Genomic DNA, 17,580 nt, shown 5'->3' with positions numbered 1-17,580 from the left:
TTAAGACAACTTTAAATTTACAAATTTATTCGAATGTAAAAGATTCAAATGAAAATGTATTGGATAATTATCGTAAAATCGTTATGTGAGTTAAGATTTTGTCAATCTTAATAATAAATGTTGTAGCTTTTTTGTATTTATTTTGCAATTATTTAACGATATATATTATATAAAATAATAAAACTTAAGACAATTTTATGTTGAAAAGAATTTATACGAATATAAAAGATTGCAATGAAAATATATTGATTCAAGTTTTCGACAATCTTAAAACTAAATTTTATAGTTCAATTTATTGATTCATCTAGCGTTGTGGATTCTGTAAATTTTATGAAAAATACAAATTTCATATTTAAATATTCTTGAAATCTCATAAAATATTTATTTTGGTTATTATTAAACTATACATATTATAAGAAAACAAATTATTGTTGAAAATTAAGACAATTTTAAATGAAAATAAATTTATACGAATGTAAAAGATTCAAATTAAAATATATTGATATTTTTTGTAAAATCGTTATGTGAGTTAAGATTTTGTCAATTTTAATACTAAATTTTGTAGCTTTTTGTATTTATTTTGCAATTATTTAATGATATATATTATATAAAATAATAAAACTTAAGACAATTTTATGTTGAAAAGAATTTATACGAATATAAAAGATTGCAATGAAAATATATTGATTCAAGTTTTCGACAATCTTAAGACTAAATTTTATAGTTTAATTTATTGATTCATCTAGCGTTGCGGATTCGGTAAATTTTATGAAAAATCCAAATTTCGTATCTAAATATTCTTGGCATCTCATAAAATATTTATTTTATAATTAATTAACTATACATATTATATAAAAAAAAATTGATTTATTATTGATAATTGTCGTTTTTGACAATTTCAAGAATTTAGGAACTGATATTGTTAAAAACAAACTAGTATCACAATCAAATTTGTTGGGTCACCCAGTATCAGAAGGATTCGAAAGCGTGGCGGGAAAGGATAATCCGATGATTATCGATGAAAACCGATCGAGCTCCACCTGACGTCGCGACGTAGAAGCGCATCTCGATTCGACACATCGATTTCCTCTGACAGGTTGCCTCGTTTTTGCTATGCGAAAGAAGAAAAAAGCACACGCACATATTTTTGTCCTAGCGAAAAGGTGCAACCCGAAAAACGGTCGGTAGGTGGTGATCAAGAAGTGACAGTTCATTCACGACCAATGAGCGTGCGTAACAATTCCCCCACCACCGATCCTAAGTGCTCCTAGGACCGGTCGATTCACCATAACCCCGAGAGCGATAAGTTTCCTTTTCCAAAACTACGTTAGCACGCGCGCGTTGCGTCGCGTGTTCCACAGCCATACAAACTCGCCGTCGCGAAGATGTCCATCATGAGCTATCATCTGTCCAGTAAATATCTCTGATACATTTGACATGCGTCCTAAACTGCTGCAGATCTGATCCGGGTTGCACCACACTAACCATCAAAATTTTCTCCAAAAAAAAACAATAATTATCAATACCAAAATTTAGTTTTTCTCTCTCTCTCTCTCATTCATTTACAACTACAAAAAAAAACAATACACAAAGTACTCGAAAATTTTAAAGAAAACCAAAAAAAAAAAATAATTGAACAACATCGGAAGACAATTGTCAAGTTATCATCAGTGGAAGCAGCTACCACCATGGACAAGCCCCAGGAAAAACGGGTCTACAAACTCGTGCTCACAGGCGGTAAGTCAACCACAATCCACGTTTTATTACATACGCATAACGTTCGAATTGTCAACCTCAAAAATGTTCGCTACATCAAAACTTTACAATCTAAATCCTTCATTCACGTGCTATTTCCACCAAAATACTCAGCGTGTATTATTTAGCGGCAAGGTTAACTTGCCGACATGCTGTTCATTTCTTTTTTCAAACTCTCATCCAATCTATATAGAGAAAAGCGTAATTCAGAGTGACTTCGATCAAAAAAAAAAAATAACAACATCGCCGTTGCGAAAGTTAAATGTAAATATTGGATGGTCCAGAGTGGACTGATAAATGTTGATGATAAGTACGTTTTTGCAGCGATAAGTTTCATAAGCAGACAAAATAAACATTGAGAATTCCATTTTTTTTATGTAATTTATTTACTTTTCTGACGTTCGCAATAATATTTAGACAAATTTTACAACTCGTTTCAACTTATAATTCCATGATTTTCAAATTGTTATGGGTATAGACTTAGTTAACTTAGTTTAGTAATGATATTTAGTAGACTTTTCCAAGTCGATTCATATCCTAGGGTTGTTAGTGCAAAGTATTTAGTAAATTTCTATAATTTATTATTTAGTAATTTTTTAATCTTCTAATTAGTCAATAATTTTCTTTAATTTTATATTTAGTAATATAATAAATCACTTTTTTAAATTTACTTATTTTTATGCATAAATTTGTACTACGTATTTGTATTGATAATTTTGAGTTCATTCACTGTTATGTTGTGTTATTTTGAAATAATCAAAATTTTATAATTTATATCAATCAATTCTAACGGGAATTTTCAAATATAATCCCGTAAAAATACAGTAAAATTAGATAACATTATCTTCAACTTTTTTTGTTGAAACTAGTTTTTTGTTCTGTCATAATTTCCCATCTTTAATAATTCGAATACATTTTAAATCTAAATTTTAAGCTAATTATCTAATTACGTAATTAATTAAGTGTTTGAATGCATTAAAATTTAACTTTAATTTGTTATAACTTGTCAGATAAATAATTAAGTTTTGCAAGTTAGTGGAATTATTCGCAAATGTGAATATAATTTTCTGGAAGCTGTGAATGGAAAATTTTGTATGAAACTTTCCTGGAAATTGATTGGGTTCAGTAACTTTGGAACAGGTAGCGGTTGGAAATTCCCCATACCGAACATGAAAGAAAACCTTTTCGGTTACGAGACATCTGTTCTTACGCCTTTATTTCAAACACGTTTCTGATACAAAGCTTTACAAATGTACATTTCTCTCACTTACATAACACGATTTTTTAATCATCGTCTTTAGTATTTCTGTTAAAATTTTACATTAGTTTTTTTATTAATTATTCGTAACTAAAGATGAAGGATATTTAATTGAAAGTTTTTAAATACAGATTTGACGTATTAAAATGACATGTGTCAAATTGACAGTTTTAGGTTGAATTATATATTTGAATGCAGAGTGTCGTGGTTCAAGTAATTATTGACATGTTTTATTCAGTTTTTTGACGTTAATTTGTTGTTTTTATTTACTCTATTTACTTAGTTGACAGATAAATAGTATTGGCGTTAAAAATAGACAGATGTCAAATTGATAGTTTATTATTAAATTATATAATATTTGATTGTAGGGCTGACGTTAAAATTTGACAGCTGTCAAATTGAGATTTATTGGTTAAATTAGATAATATATGAATTTAGGATGTCTTCAATCAAGTGATTGGCAGCTTATGAAAAGTTAAACAATGTACGTGGAGGCCAGTATTTGAAATAGAGATATATTTAAAAAAAATATAAACTTGTTGCAAAAAAAAAGTTAGTCAAAAACTCTTTAAAAATGTCAAATTGACAGTTTTTGATTAAATTATATAATATTTGAATGTAGGGTTGACGTTCAAATTTGACAGCTGTCAAATTGATATTTAATGGTTATATTAGATAATATTTGAATTTAGGATGTCCTCAATTAAGTGATTGGCAGTTTATGAAAAATTAAGTAGAGGCTATTACTTGGAATTGGAGAAAAACTTGTTATTATGAATTCAGCTTTGATCAGTCAAAAAAAAACTTTAAAAATGTATTGTTTTTAAAATGTTTCTATGAAAGAGCAACGATTGTTTTGTAAAATATCACGTCTTAAACTGGATGTATTAATTTCCCCAACACGCGATTAGAATCAACACCTTCGTAGTGAAATGGTCGTAGCCTTGTGTTGCGCATTTGATTCAGTAAAGGAAGGATAACGAAATTGCAACATAAGTGTATAATGGAAATTCACGTTCAAATGCATTAACTTTAATTACATTCATTTCCTAGTTAAACAGTAATTAATGTAAATCTCGTGACTTTTCGTGTATATTTACATCAAATTTTGATTGACGATGTTTCTGACTTTTTTAAAGTAATTTATCATGCACACTTTACGTTACGCTTTTTTTGGCATTCATCCATTACAACAAATTACGTTTCCTGGATGTAGGTTGATATTTATTTGTTTGTTTTGGTTTACAAGTATTTATATTACATTTGCGTCGTTGTTTTTTTATTACATCGATGTTTTGTTTATGAATTATTTAATTGTGGTTAGTGCAAAAATTTAATATTTACCAAGAAAAAAACAAAACAAAACGAGAATATTTATATTTTTAGTTTAATTTGATTTGAATATTTTTATGTCTCTTTTAGAAATTTTCACTTAATGAAATTCTGTGTAAATAAATATATTTATACAAATTTTGTGGTAATTTATAATTTAATAAATTAGATAAAAAAAAGTTTGTGGAAAATTTTAACGAATGACATATTAAAATGAAACAGAATGTGCGGAAACTGTTGATAGTAATAATTTGTTATCGTTAAATACAATTTCCTTATTTCAGTTGATATATTTTTGTATATGAAACTTCACAAAACAGCTAAATTTTTACATGCATTTGTTTCATATTGAAATAATTATAAAATATAATTAAATTATTGAAAAATTAATAATTTAATTTCGATTTTTTATACTTAATTCAGTATTTTAGTAACAATTTTTTAAGCAATTTTATGTATTAATAATATTATGAATTTTTATAATAGAAAGTTTTTACCATAGATACTTTACTTTTATAAACTGTCAAGTTTATTTTGTTTGACAGAATTTTGACATGACGTTTTTCTTTGACAGAAGTCAACTTGTTAACATTACCTGTCATTTTAATTATTTTTTTCTTATTATGTCGGCAGTTATATTAATTTTATTTGTAGTGTCTACTTATTACGTATATAATATTTATACAGAAAATTAGATTGACAAAAATTACAATTTTTTGACGTTAAAAGTCAATTCTCATTTTTTTGACAGAACTCAACTTGTCACAATTACCTACGTCATTTTTTTGTAATGATTTAACAATATGATCACTACTACTTATTTATTATTTTATTATGTATTTTATTTAATAAATTAAAGTTTATACAGAAAATTATGATCAATTTAAGCATTATAACTTTTCTAAACTGTTGAACATTTTTTCACGTAAACGTCATATGTCATTATTTTTTGACAGAACTCAATTTATTATAATGATTGACGTTAAATGTCAAATGTCATTAATTTTTAACAGAACTCAATTTGTTACAATGATTGGTACTATTTATTTATTCTTTTATTATGTATATAAAGTTTATACAGAAAATTATAATCAATGCTAAACTTTTCTAATCTGTCAAATATTCCATTGTTTCATTACGATTTTTAACGTTAAACGTCAAATGTCATTATTTTTTGACAGAACTCAATTTATTACAATGATTGACGTTAAATGTCAAATGTCATTAATTTTTGACATAACCCAATTTGTTACAATCATTACTACTGTTTATATATTCTTTTATTATCTATATAAAGTTTATTATAATATCATGACAAAAATGCATTATTTCACTTTTTAATTAAAGAATTATTTTTCTATGATAATTGTTAATTAAATAAATTGATTTGTTGTTTAAAAAAGTTAATTTCATAACTAAATATGTTTCTAAAAGTATACGAGTTGTTTTTTAAATAATCGAAATGCGAATTCGAATGAACTTGTTAACTGAGACCAAACATATTTGTTTATAGCTTAAAGCAAATAACGAATCACGTGTCTGCTACACATCATCTCACAATGTCGCAATTAACGACGAGTTTCAGATTCCAAAGGCGACACCGAGTCTACACATAATCCAATTCCAATGAGGATGTTTATGTAACCTAATCTAACCTATCCTATACACAGTCTTACAATACTAACAATAATCATAATATCTTTGAAGCGGAAACTACTGTATACAAATAATAACAATAATTAATGAATTATATAAGAAAACGATGATTGTATTTTTGTTGTTGTTGTTGTTTTAGGTCCCTGTGGTGGAAAAACTACAGGTCAGAGCCGCCTATGCACGTTCTTCGAAAACTTAGGATGGAAGGTAAGAAAAGAACCAATTGTTAAATAACTATTCAAATTTGGTGATGAGAAGGTAACCAGAATATCAATATAGAAAAAAAAAACACTTCAACTATCTGGAATTCACTATAGTTTTCTTAAATTCTTTTTTGAATCAATCAGATCAGAACTTCAGAACTGTCAGATTTATTTTTTTTTTGCAATTTTTTTTCTGTTTATTTTTTTTTTATTATAATTGTGATATTATTTGGATTTGGGGGGCGTTTGAACATTGTTGGCATTTCATCCTTGTTTGCAGGTATTCCGCGTACCTGAGACCGCAAGTGTACTACTCAGGTAGGTATTTTAATTACGGTAATACAAAACAAACCAAAAAAAAATTAAAAATTAGTCAATTTTCAAACTTTTCTTACGAATTATTCAATTATTGGAGAATTTCTCTCTTTAAATATTATTATTGTTTTCTTCCTCTTTTTTTTTTGTTTTTCTTTTCGATTTTTCTTATCTTTTGATTAAGCGTTTGAGCTTAATGTTAAAAATCACGTCAAGTTAATAATTAATTTAAAAAAAAAAGTAATAACTTCAACTGAATTTCCTTGCAAATTTCTATAATATTGTTCAATGTTTCTGATTGCAGTGGCGGCGTCAAATTCAGTGACCTCAATGAAGATGAAGGTGAGTCAATTTTCTATACACTTTAAATTTCTGAAAAATAATTATAAAAAAAAGTGACAAAAGTGACAAATAAAACAGATGTCAAAAAATAAATGACAAAAAATAGAATTTTAACAAACTGTCATATGTCATAAAGAACTGTTACTGACATAACTGTCATTATATAACAGTGAAAACAATGACACTGAAAATTTTGATTTATAAAAATTAAAATTCTGAATGTTTTGATAATTAAGTATTATTAATTAGTCACTTGTAAATACAAATCCTATACCAATATTATTAAGTCAAACTTAGGACAAAGTTGGGAATTCTTATAACTTATAAAGAAATGATTATACAAAATTTATAGAAACTTGATTATACTTATATAAAGTAAAAAAGTAAAAAAAATTGTAAAGGTGAAAATTTTTACAAACTTAGGTATACATAAAGTTAGGAATTTTGTAAAGTGAAAACTTATGTTCAATTTACAAAATTTGTATAAATTATTTTATTAGCTGCATTTAAAGAAACGTTAGTACAAACTATGCACAAAGTAGTAAATTCATGAATTTAATAATGCAAACATGTCAAATTAAATGGTTAAGAGGATGTCTTACAAAGCGTTACATTACTTAAGATACTCATCGTGGGCCGCATTTGGCCCGCGGGCCACGAACTTCAGATGGTTATTGTAATGTATGTGGATACGCAAATTAATATTGAATTTAACAAAACGAAGGTTGAATGTAATTCGTATAATTGGATATTAAGAATTGATTTATAAATGTTATCGATAAATCGAATCGTATGCCAGGATAAACACATCGGCGGAGGCTTTGGGCATGAGGCCAGAAATTGCCGCACGTAGACCGAACTTCTCTCATTTTCTTTCCTTCTCTTCCACTTTATCTATATATACACGCACACATAAGTAAATATATATGTATATTCATTTAAATACAGAAGATTCTGACATTTGAGATTGCCCGGCGGTTACGTAACCGGAGCTTTCGCGCCTTTATTTGAAAAAAATAAACCGGAGTGTGCGTAACGTCGCATCTTCGTAGTGTTGGTAGGAGTGTCTGCTTACTTGAATGAATCATTGATTATTCATCAATATCTCATATCGTAATTCATGAATGAATGAAAACGAATCACAATGAAAGCTAATTATAATAAATATTTCTATTGTTAATCACGAAAACGTGTTTTGATTAATTAATTTAGTTCAGGGTAAATTATTTAAATATCTTCAAAATTGAATGTAATAATTATGTTATTTAATAATTTTTTTAAATTTTTACAATCTGGTAAATTTCAATTAAAAATAACGATTTAAAAATTTTGATTATAAAATAATTTAAAAAAAATCTATATAATCTTTTTATTATTTTGAAATTTGATGAAATTTTTGATTATATAACGATTTTGTGTTATTGATATAATCGAATTCTTGATCTTAGTCCAATAATGATCTGTCTGATAATAATCTTTATTAATAAGTGCAAGTACGTAAAATTTGTCATAATAATGTGATTTATATTAAAACTAATGATTTGTCTCATTAAGTGTACGTTTTGCCAAGAAACTATTGAATAATTTGGCAAATAATCATCTTGAATTTTAAGCACTTTTAAAATTTGTTTTGTGTCTTGTTTTTGGATGTAATCTGAAAATATCTGAAAATTTTAACTGAAAAATTATTGTTTATTTTAAAAACATTATTCAAGTTAAGATGCTGAAAGTATAAAAAATTGACTGAAAAATTCATGTTTATTTCAATAAAATATTTAAATCTTAGATACAGAAAACTGCTGAAAATTTTGAATGAAATATCTAAGTCGTTGAAAAAACTGATAATTTTGACTGAAATATGTATGTCGATGTAAAATACTTCATTAAATCTCATTAATTAAAAGTGTTGATTGATAAATTAATGTTCATGAAAATAACGTTATTAAATCTCAAATACTGAAACGAACTGAAAATAATGACTGAAAAATCTATATTAATGAAAGTACCATTACCAAATCTCATTATTTGAAAATAACTGAAAATGTTGACTAAAAAATCTACGTAGATGGAAATAACATCATTAAATCTCATTAACTGATAAAAACTGACGATGCTGACTGAATAATGATGAAAATAACATCTGCAAATCACAAATACTGAAAAGAACTAAAAATGTTGATTGAAAAATTCACGTTGATGGAAATAACATCATTACATTTCATCAACTGAAAAGAACTGAAAATGTTGGCTGAAAAATCCATGTTGATGAAAATAACATCATGAACTGAAAAGAACTGAAAATATTGACTGAAAAACATATGACGATGGAATGATTAAATCTCATTACCTGAAAAGAACTGAAAATATTGATAAAAGTCTTATATTATAATTTTATAATTTTTACATCATGAAATTGTGTTTTGAGTAGAGCAAAAATATAAATATTTTTTTGAATGTGAATAGTACATATCATAATCAACCTATTTTGTGTCTATTTATAAAAGCAGAACAACGTATAATAGTTTTATTTAGATAAGAAAGAAGCTCCACTTTCGGATTGAAGTGGTGCCAATTGAAATAATTTCTAATAATTTAAACTGTAGTGAAATTACCAACACGAGGCACAATCATCATAACACATACTAGATTATGTAATATTGCAATGCTTAGAAATTACCAATTGAAACTTTATTGTATTAAATATGTAATACTAACAATTATTACATGATTATATGTTTATAAATTGACTAGATTATCCAATGTTTGTTTGCATTTGGACATGAATTTGCGAAAAAATATACTGTGATTATTTATTTTTAAATTTACTGCAGCTATTTCGTAAATATATTCCTGTATTCCCTGAAAAGTGAACTTTCCACTCTTTTGTTTGATGTGTTGCCAACCGAAATACGCAGGGAATTTGTTTTTAGGGTTGAAGAAGTGCCAACTGCAAAAGCTATTTCTATAAGATATTTATACAAAAGAAAACATTTTTTTTAAAATTGAAAATAACAAAAACATTGTAATTTTGTTGCTAAAAATATTTTGTTTATTGAAGAGTATTTTTGTTAATTCAAATATTTATTGAAAAGTAATTTATAGAAGTTTGGTTAAAATGATATTAGGATCTACGCATTACTTGTTAAGTATATGTATTTGGTAACTTAGGCAAATTTGTATCTTGTATAGCAACTTAAATGAAATTTGTAATAAAGTTATACTTTACATACTACTTGTTAAGTAACTTGTCAAGTATTGGAAAATTGTTTGTGATATGTGTACCAACTTAAATTTGTAACTACATTTAGTTACTTGATCTGTAATTAATTTGTACTTAACAAAGTTTAGTTAAAATAAAGCTATTCATTACATAATACTTGTTAAGTAACTTGTCAAGTATATGTCATTGGTAATTTGGAAAATTTCTTGTGGCAGGTGTACCAACTTATTTTTTTTTATCAAGTAACTGATTTGTAACTTATTTCAACTTTTGGTAAAAAAGCTATACTTTACGTAATACTTGTCAAGTATATGTATTTGATCACTTAAAAAATTGCTTGTAGTATGTGCACCAACTTAAAATTTGTAACCATTTATAGTAACTTGATTTGGAATTGCCGCACTTAACAAGTACTTGGCAAATACTAGTCAATACTTGTCACGTAATTAAGATGTATTGACAATGTCCAAAGTTCAATGTGATTAGTGGAATTTCAGTTTTCAACACAAATAGACAAAAATAAATATGCGAACGTTAACTATAATCAAAATACCTTACATAATCAAAATAGAATCCTTTTTATAATTTTTCTTTTCTCGTATATTTGTTGATTTTTTTTGTCATTCTCGAGGACGAATCGAAAATTTATTTGAATGCCATTGTCTATGTCAGTCAAGGAAAAATGAGTTTCGTAATATCGCACAATTTTTCGCAATTTATCCTTTTCTCATTACGTGGCAAATATGCAAAATCTATTGGCACTACACTTCTTCGCTCGAGGGAAACACATTGGTAAAACCCGGCGCATCCGCGTCGATTGTAACGACCTTTTAATGAATCGTATCTTTTCTTCCTTCTGAATGAATCCGTCTAATTTTATCGACATTTCGCCGCCAACAGTCTAGAAAATTGTTGTGCAAAAATAGATTTCTACGCGTTTTTACAGACAATTACGTTTCTTCTTTCCACGAATTCAACTGTTTTCCAAACAGATTATCAATTCATTTAAAAAAAAAACATAAACATACTTCAACATACTTCAAATTTAGAAGAAAATTGTAGCAAAAAACACATTATTTCACTTTTTTAGTGAAAACGCCATCTATTCAAAAATTATGCAATTATTAAAGAGCTTTTTTTTTTCAATTTGATTAGGTTGATATAATTTTATCTACAAGAAATACGAACTAATTCTATGTCAATGAATTTTATTAATTTTATCGAAATTTCGCCGCCAATTTTCTTGTGTATTCTACAGACAATTACGTTTATGTTTTTCAAGAATTCAAATGTTTTCATCACAGATTATCAATAACTTTTGTAGACAAATAAACAGACTTTCAATTAAGAAGAAAATTATAGAAAAAAACATTATTTCACTTTTTAGTGAAAACGCCATCTATTGACAAATTATGCAATATTACTTTAATTAAGTTAATATTAATTACATCTACAAGAAAGATGAGCTTTTGTAAAACTAATTCTAAATGAGTATAGAAAATTAATTATTTTGTTATTGTGTTTTGAGAGCAAAATTTTTTGCACGTGCGGAATTCGAAGATAAACAGATTTGTTACAGCGTCGACGTTAAACTGATTTGTGCATACCGAAATTATAGAAAAGTCAATATTTGATTGGAGGAATTCGGTAATTCAAGTGTAGGAGCGAATTGGATTTTGAATAGTTCAGTTAGCATTGATGTTATATATTTATTTTTTTCAATATTTGCTAAGATTATTTTTTTGGCAAAACGAAATTTTTTGCAGAAGTAAAAAATATTTTAAAAAGTTGTTTTTCTTATACAGTTTTACCACTAAATTACATAATTATTAAAAAAAAAATAATTATTGCTACATTTAATTAATAATATTTGTAGCAAAAACTTCAAAAATTATTTCATAACTGTGGATAATATTACGTGTTAATACAAAATTGTTTACTTAAATCAAATATTGATTATTTATTCAATATTTGGAAATAGATTAAACTAAACGTTTCTAAGATAATAAATCAAGTGCAGTTTGGATTAAGGAAATTCCCTATTTTTTCTTGTGTGAGTTGGGAATTTTTTTTGCACTAAGGAAAAATCCTATCGTTTGTTGCGTATTTAAAAAGATAAATGATCGTTGTTTTTTCGCGAATTGTTTGAGCGGAAAATGTATTTTAATGCTGCCAAAAGACGTCACGCGATTTCACTCACGAGGTTCTCTATAACTTTTTTTTGGTTGTCGGTCGGATGTTCTCGACAGAAGAGCGTAATTCTGTCGGCTCACGTGTTTCTTACTTGTTACACCTACACCACGCTTGCTTGTTTTTGTTTTGAACGAAAAGCGGGAAATTCAAATAATATCTTTTCAATAATTAATAGAACTAAGGGTTAATAAACAAACTTAAGATTTGTGTCTATAATTAGCAGCATTTTGTTACTCTGTGGATGTCTTTTGTTTTAAAGGAAAGGCGGGAAATTCAAATACTTTTTAATTTGTCTAAATTATAATAATTCGTTTTTCTCAATCTTGGACCACAAATAACAGAATTTCACAACTTTACTGTAATTGTATTTATTTGTGATTATTTTAATGAAAGGCGGTAAATTCAAATGTTTTGTTTTTAAATTATCAATATTCACTATACAAAACAATAGGACCAATAGGACCAAAACAAAATAACAATTACACATATACTGAAGTTGTGTTTTGATTTGAACAAAATGCGGGAAATTCAAATAGATTATTTTTAAATACAGAAATAAATGGAAAGGATAGCTACGATCTTGGATCACAAATAACAGCGTTTCGTAATTCCATCTTAGACATTTTAATTGCCCGACATATACGAATTTAGATTATTGACCTTTCCCTCCTACATTTATTACGACGAAGTAGATTTTTTTGTTTTCTTTACTTCGTTTCATTCAAAGTTGATAGTAATTACCAAATACTAATAATAACACTGATTAGTAAGCGTTTATTTTCTATTTTTATACAACAAAAATCAACAGAGAATTTTATTTTGCACAAGATTAAATTTGTTTTTGTAATTAGTAATTATTAAATAGCAATAATAACACTAATTAATGAACATTTCTATTGAACTTTTCGTATTTTCTTATAAATATTTTAAAAATAGTTGAAAATATGAATAAGAAATTTGGAATCTTATGGGAAAATCCAATGACTAAGTCCACAGGACTTGCTCATAAAGGATAAAAGATGTGAATTTATATTTGGAATGTGTTTTGAGCATAAAGAAGTTGAAAGGAATAAAGTTTGGACGATTTTCAAATTTACGAAAATTTCATGTCCACAGTGGACAATCTCACTATTTCTTTAAATTTTTAATCATTTGATCCAAATTAGAATTCAAGAAATATTTGTAAATAATAATTTTAAATAAAGTTTTATTTAACAAAAATATGGATAGAGAAATAATAATTGTAATTTTTTTTTGTTCAAATTTAATACATTTTTCAAATGATTCATTCGTGTAATCAGTTGTAGTAATAGAAAACCGATACGATTCTAGCATAAAACCACGCGGAACTTGTTTACGTAACAAGGTTACAGGACAAGGTCTGTGTGCGGAACGATATTTAAAATTAGAAAAAAAGTACTACAAAGCGAAATTGGGTCGAGTAATACATAAGTTTTGTGTAAACGAATTTCGCTTCGAGTATTATATGTTTCGCGATAAAATGCATTGATAACGTTCATTTATAAATAACACAGCAGTACAAGGATTGATATATTTAAATTTTTGATAACAAAAAAAAAATCAAGAGTTATAAATATAAAGTCTCAATGTTGAGTGGATTAATTTAAAGTGTGCCTTAATCCAATGCCAAGATTATAATTAATTAATTTCTTTAATCTATTTTAAATTGCTTTTTATATCAATCCAGAACATATTAATTTAAACCAGTTTTATGAGAATTTTATTTAATTACATTTTTTATTCAAATTTTAATTATAATTTTATTTAATAAGTCTTATAACATTTTATACTTAAATTACGTAATTACGTAATACAATGTTGGTATTTATATAAAATTAAGTAACGCCATCTGACGGCTGAATAAAAAGTTTCTTATTGTATGAAATTCAAATATTAGACGAAGAGTTTGATGAACAATTACTGCTTAAAATGTATTAGTAATTCTTACAAATATTTCCATTCCAAAAATTGTAGATTTTTTTCTAAATATTATTCCGTGGATGTCTTTTGTTTTAAAAGGCGGGAAGTTCAAATATTTTTAAATTTGTCCAAATTATAATTACTCATTCAAATAGTTTATTTTCAAATTATGCTACAATCCTGGACTACAAAGAACGGAATTTATAATTTTTAACAGTCAATAAATCTTCAATAAATAGTGTTGAAAAAAAATTCTAAAATATTTATAATAAGGATAATTGTGAGACGCTATCTCTCGGTCAATTTTCAAAGCTTTCCCAAAATAATTAAAAAAAAAAAATTAACTATGCACTTTTCTTGATTGTTTTAGAGAGTTCAAAAAAATGCAATTTGTCATAAGTTTAATAAATAATTTAATTGGAAGTTTATATGAGTAATTGTGTTGTTGTTGTGTATTCTAAAAAGTGTAAAAATAATGTTATCTACATAAAAAAAGAGAAATAAAAATTTATTGCAAATATTTGAGTCATGTTTACAAAATAGTTTTGTAAGAAAACAACAACAGCAAGCGATAAATCGTAGCCTTAACTTATTAGAACAGTAGATAAGGCATAGTCTGTATAAATGATGATAGTGGATGCAATTATTTTTTTTCTCGTGCAGAGATTTTTCCTGTGATTATTCAATCAATTTGAATCGAATTTGCCGAGAGTGGAGTGAACAAAGATTGCAGGAAACGGATGGTGAACTCGTCTTGCATGTGCACTACACGTGGTCTGAGTGTATTAAACCGTCATTAAATGCCGGATGTCTGCAAGTAATGATGATGTGTGTGAGTTGTCGGGGCGAGAGCAGGAGCAACCTGCCGTGACTTCAAGCACTTCCCAGTACTTATACTTTGCACTTGAATCTCCTCAGTCTCATACTTTGCATACATAGTTATGATTTATATAATTGAAATTTTAATTATCATAAATTTAATGAATGGAAACAAAATAATAATTGTATCACTTTAATTATCAGACTTTTTGAATGAAAAATTATGTAATTGTATTATTTTGATAAACTCAAAGATGTTTACTCCAAATATATTTATTATCAATTATTTGTATAATGATTCTTAAAAAAACAACTTTAATAATTAAATAATGTCATTTGAATGAAGTATTGTCAAATTATTAAACTTTGACATTTGAGTAAAATATTGACATTTGACACATTAAATTGGATTAAAATAAAACAAATGTTTATAATGATATTGACACACCTCATAATGTCAATTTGTCAAAATGTCACTTGATTAAAAAAATCAGTTTTTACATTAAGATTGACACATTTATTCGTATTGCCAAATTATTAAACTTTCACTTTTTAAATTTTGTAGGTATAATTTATATGATATTCAAAATTAAATATTTTTTTGTAATAACATTGACACATTTATTCGTATTGTCAAATTAACAAAATTTGACATTTTAAATTGGATTAAAATAAAATAAATGTTTGACACACCAATTCGTATTGTCAATTTATAAGTCAATTGACAAGTGACATCTTTATTAGTATTGTTAAATTATGAGACATTGATATATTAATGACATTGACACATTTATACGTATTGTCAAATTAACAAAATTTGACATTTTAAATTGGATTGAAATAAGACATGTTTCATAATTTCATTTATTAAAAATTTACTTAATATACAAAATAAATCAATGGTAATAATGACATTGACACATTTATACGTATTGTCAAATTATTAAACTTTGCCTTTTTAGATTTTGTAGCTATAATTTATATGATATTCAAAATTAAATAAATATATTTTTGTAATGACATTGACACATTGTCAAATTAACAAAATTGATATTTTAAATTGGATTAAAATAAATGTCTGACACACCAATTCGTATTATCAATTTATAAGTCAATTGAAAATGTCATTTGATTAAAAGAAATCAGTTTTTACATTAAGATTGACACTTTTATTCGTATTGTGAAATTATGAAACATGTCTAAGTTTCATAATTTCATTTATTAAAAATTTACATAATATACAAATTAAATCAATACATTAATAATGACAAGTGACATATTGTTAGTATTGTTAAATTATGGGTCATTGATATATTAATGACATTGACACATTTATACGTATTGTCAAATTATTAAATTTTGACATTTTAAATTTGATTAGAATAAAACATTTTTTCTAATGACATTGACATTTCTATTTGTATTGTCAAATTATTAACCTTTGACATTTCAAATTTCATTAACCAAAATTATTATTTACTTTGGTTTAAAATAAATTATATAAAATACAAAATAAAAAATAATATACAAAATAAATCAATTTTAAAAATGACAAGTGACATCTTTATTAGTATTGTTAAATTAGGGTTCATTGACATATTAATGACATTGATATATTCATACGTATTGTCAAATTTTGACATTTTACATTTGATAAGAATAAATCAATTTTTATAATGACATTGATACACATATTCGTATAAGACAATTAAAAATGTTATTATTAAACTTAGACATTTTAAATTTGATTAATTAAAAATCCAGTATAAAATAAATTTTATAATAAAACAAATCAAATAAATTTATTTTAGTAATGACAAGTGACACATTTGCTAAATTATAAGACATGGACATATTAGTGACATTGACACATTTATTCAACTTGTCAAATTATAAGACATTGAGATATTAAATAAAGTATGATGGACCTATTACATAATTCAGAATAATATACATTATTTGCACCTAAAAAAAAGTATCACATTGTGTATGTGTCTAGGTCATGTTTAAGAACTGTCATCACGTTTTAAATTAAATAATCATAGGATAAATCGATGCGACGGTTTATTCCGAGAAAGGCGATGGGAATTGATTGACATTGAACTTGTCGAAGGATAAAAACAATATTGTACAATGGAGAAATGATGTCAACGTTAATTAATTACAATCGTTCGAGCATTTTCCATTACAATTTTTCGTTTTTAACATTAATTTAAGTAAGAAAATAATGTGCATTGCATAACATGAAATGTAAGCTCCAATTAACACAAAAGGAATTGGTTTGAAAGCAACGTGTTTTTTTTGAAAGGATTCTTTTTATTGGATTTTGTTAGACATTGAACTTGTTTGTTTTTATGTTTGAACCTCGTACTTAAAATAAATTGAAATCATTGGTTACAAAAAAACATTTGTAATTTGTAAGGAAAATAAAATAATAATAAAATAATGAATAAATTAATGAACCTTATTTAAAAGATATATTTAACTGCTGGTTAACACGAAGATGGAAATACTGAATATTTAACAAACGATTACATTTTATAAAC

At 25.9% G+C, this 17,580-nt stretch overlaps 1 protein-coding gene across 3 annotated transcripts in view; it reads left to right on the top strand.

Annotated features, from left to right (window-relative positions):
* The first annotated feature begins 1,564 nt into the window (after positions 1 to 1,564).
* The window catches only part of LOC108564736 (TRPL translocation defect protein 14), a 31,531-nt gene continuing 15,515 nt past the window's right edge, over positions 1,565 to 17,580 (top strand). For 2 of the 3 annotated variants that reach the window (XM_017923846.1, XM_017923845.1), the window contains exons 1-4: positions 1,565 to 1,737; positions 6,141 to 6,208; positions 6,485 to 6,522; positions 6,824 to 6,861. In XM_017923846.1, the coding sequence (XP_017779335.1) occupies positions 1,689 to 1,737; positions 6,141 to 6,208; positions 6,485 to 6,522; positions 6,824 to 6,861 (193 nt within the window). In that variant the 5' untranslated portion in view covers positions 1,565 to 1,688. Of the gene's footprint in view, positions 1,738 to 6,140; positions 6,209 to 6,484; positions 6,523 to 6,823; positions 6,862 to 17,580 lie in introns of those variants that run through there. The other variant, XM_017923847.1, reaches the window with a different exon arrangement.

The sequence above is a fragment of the Nicrophorus vespilloides genome, unplaced genomic scaffold (assembly GCF_001412225.1).
Source record: "Nicrophorus vespilloides isolate i.1.1-1 unplaced genomic scaffold, Nicve_v1.0, whole genome shotgun sequence".
In the NCBI taxonomy this organism is placed as follows: domain Eukaryota; kingdom Metazoa; phylum Arthropoda; class Insecta; order Coleoptera; family Silphidae; genus Nicrophorus; species Nicrophorus vespilloides.
The sequence above is the reverse complement of the archived record's forward strand: the minus strand, read 5'-3'. Positions and strand labels throughout refer to the sequence as shown.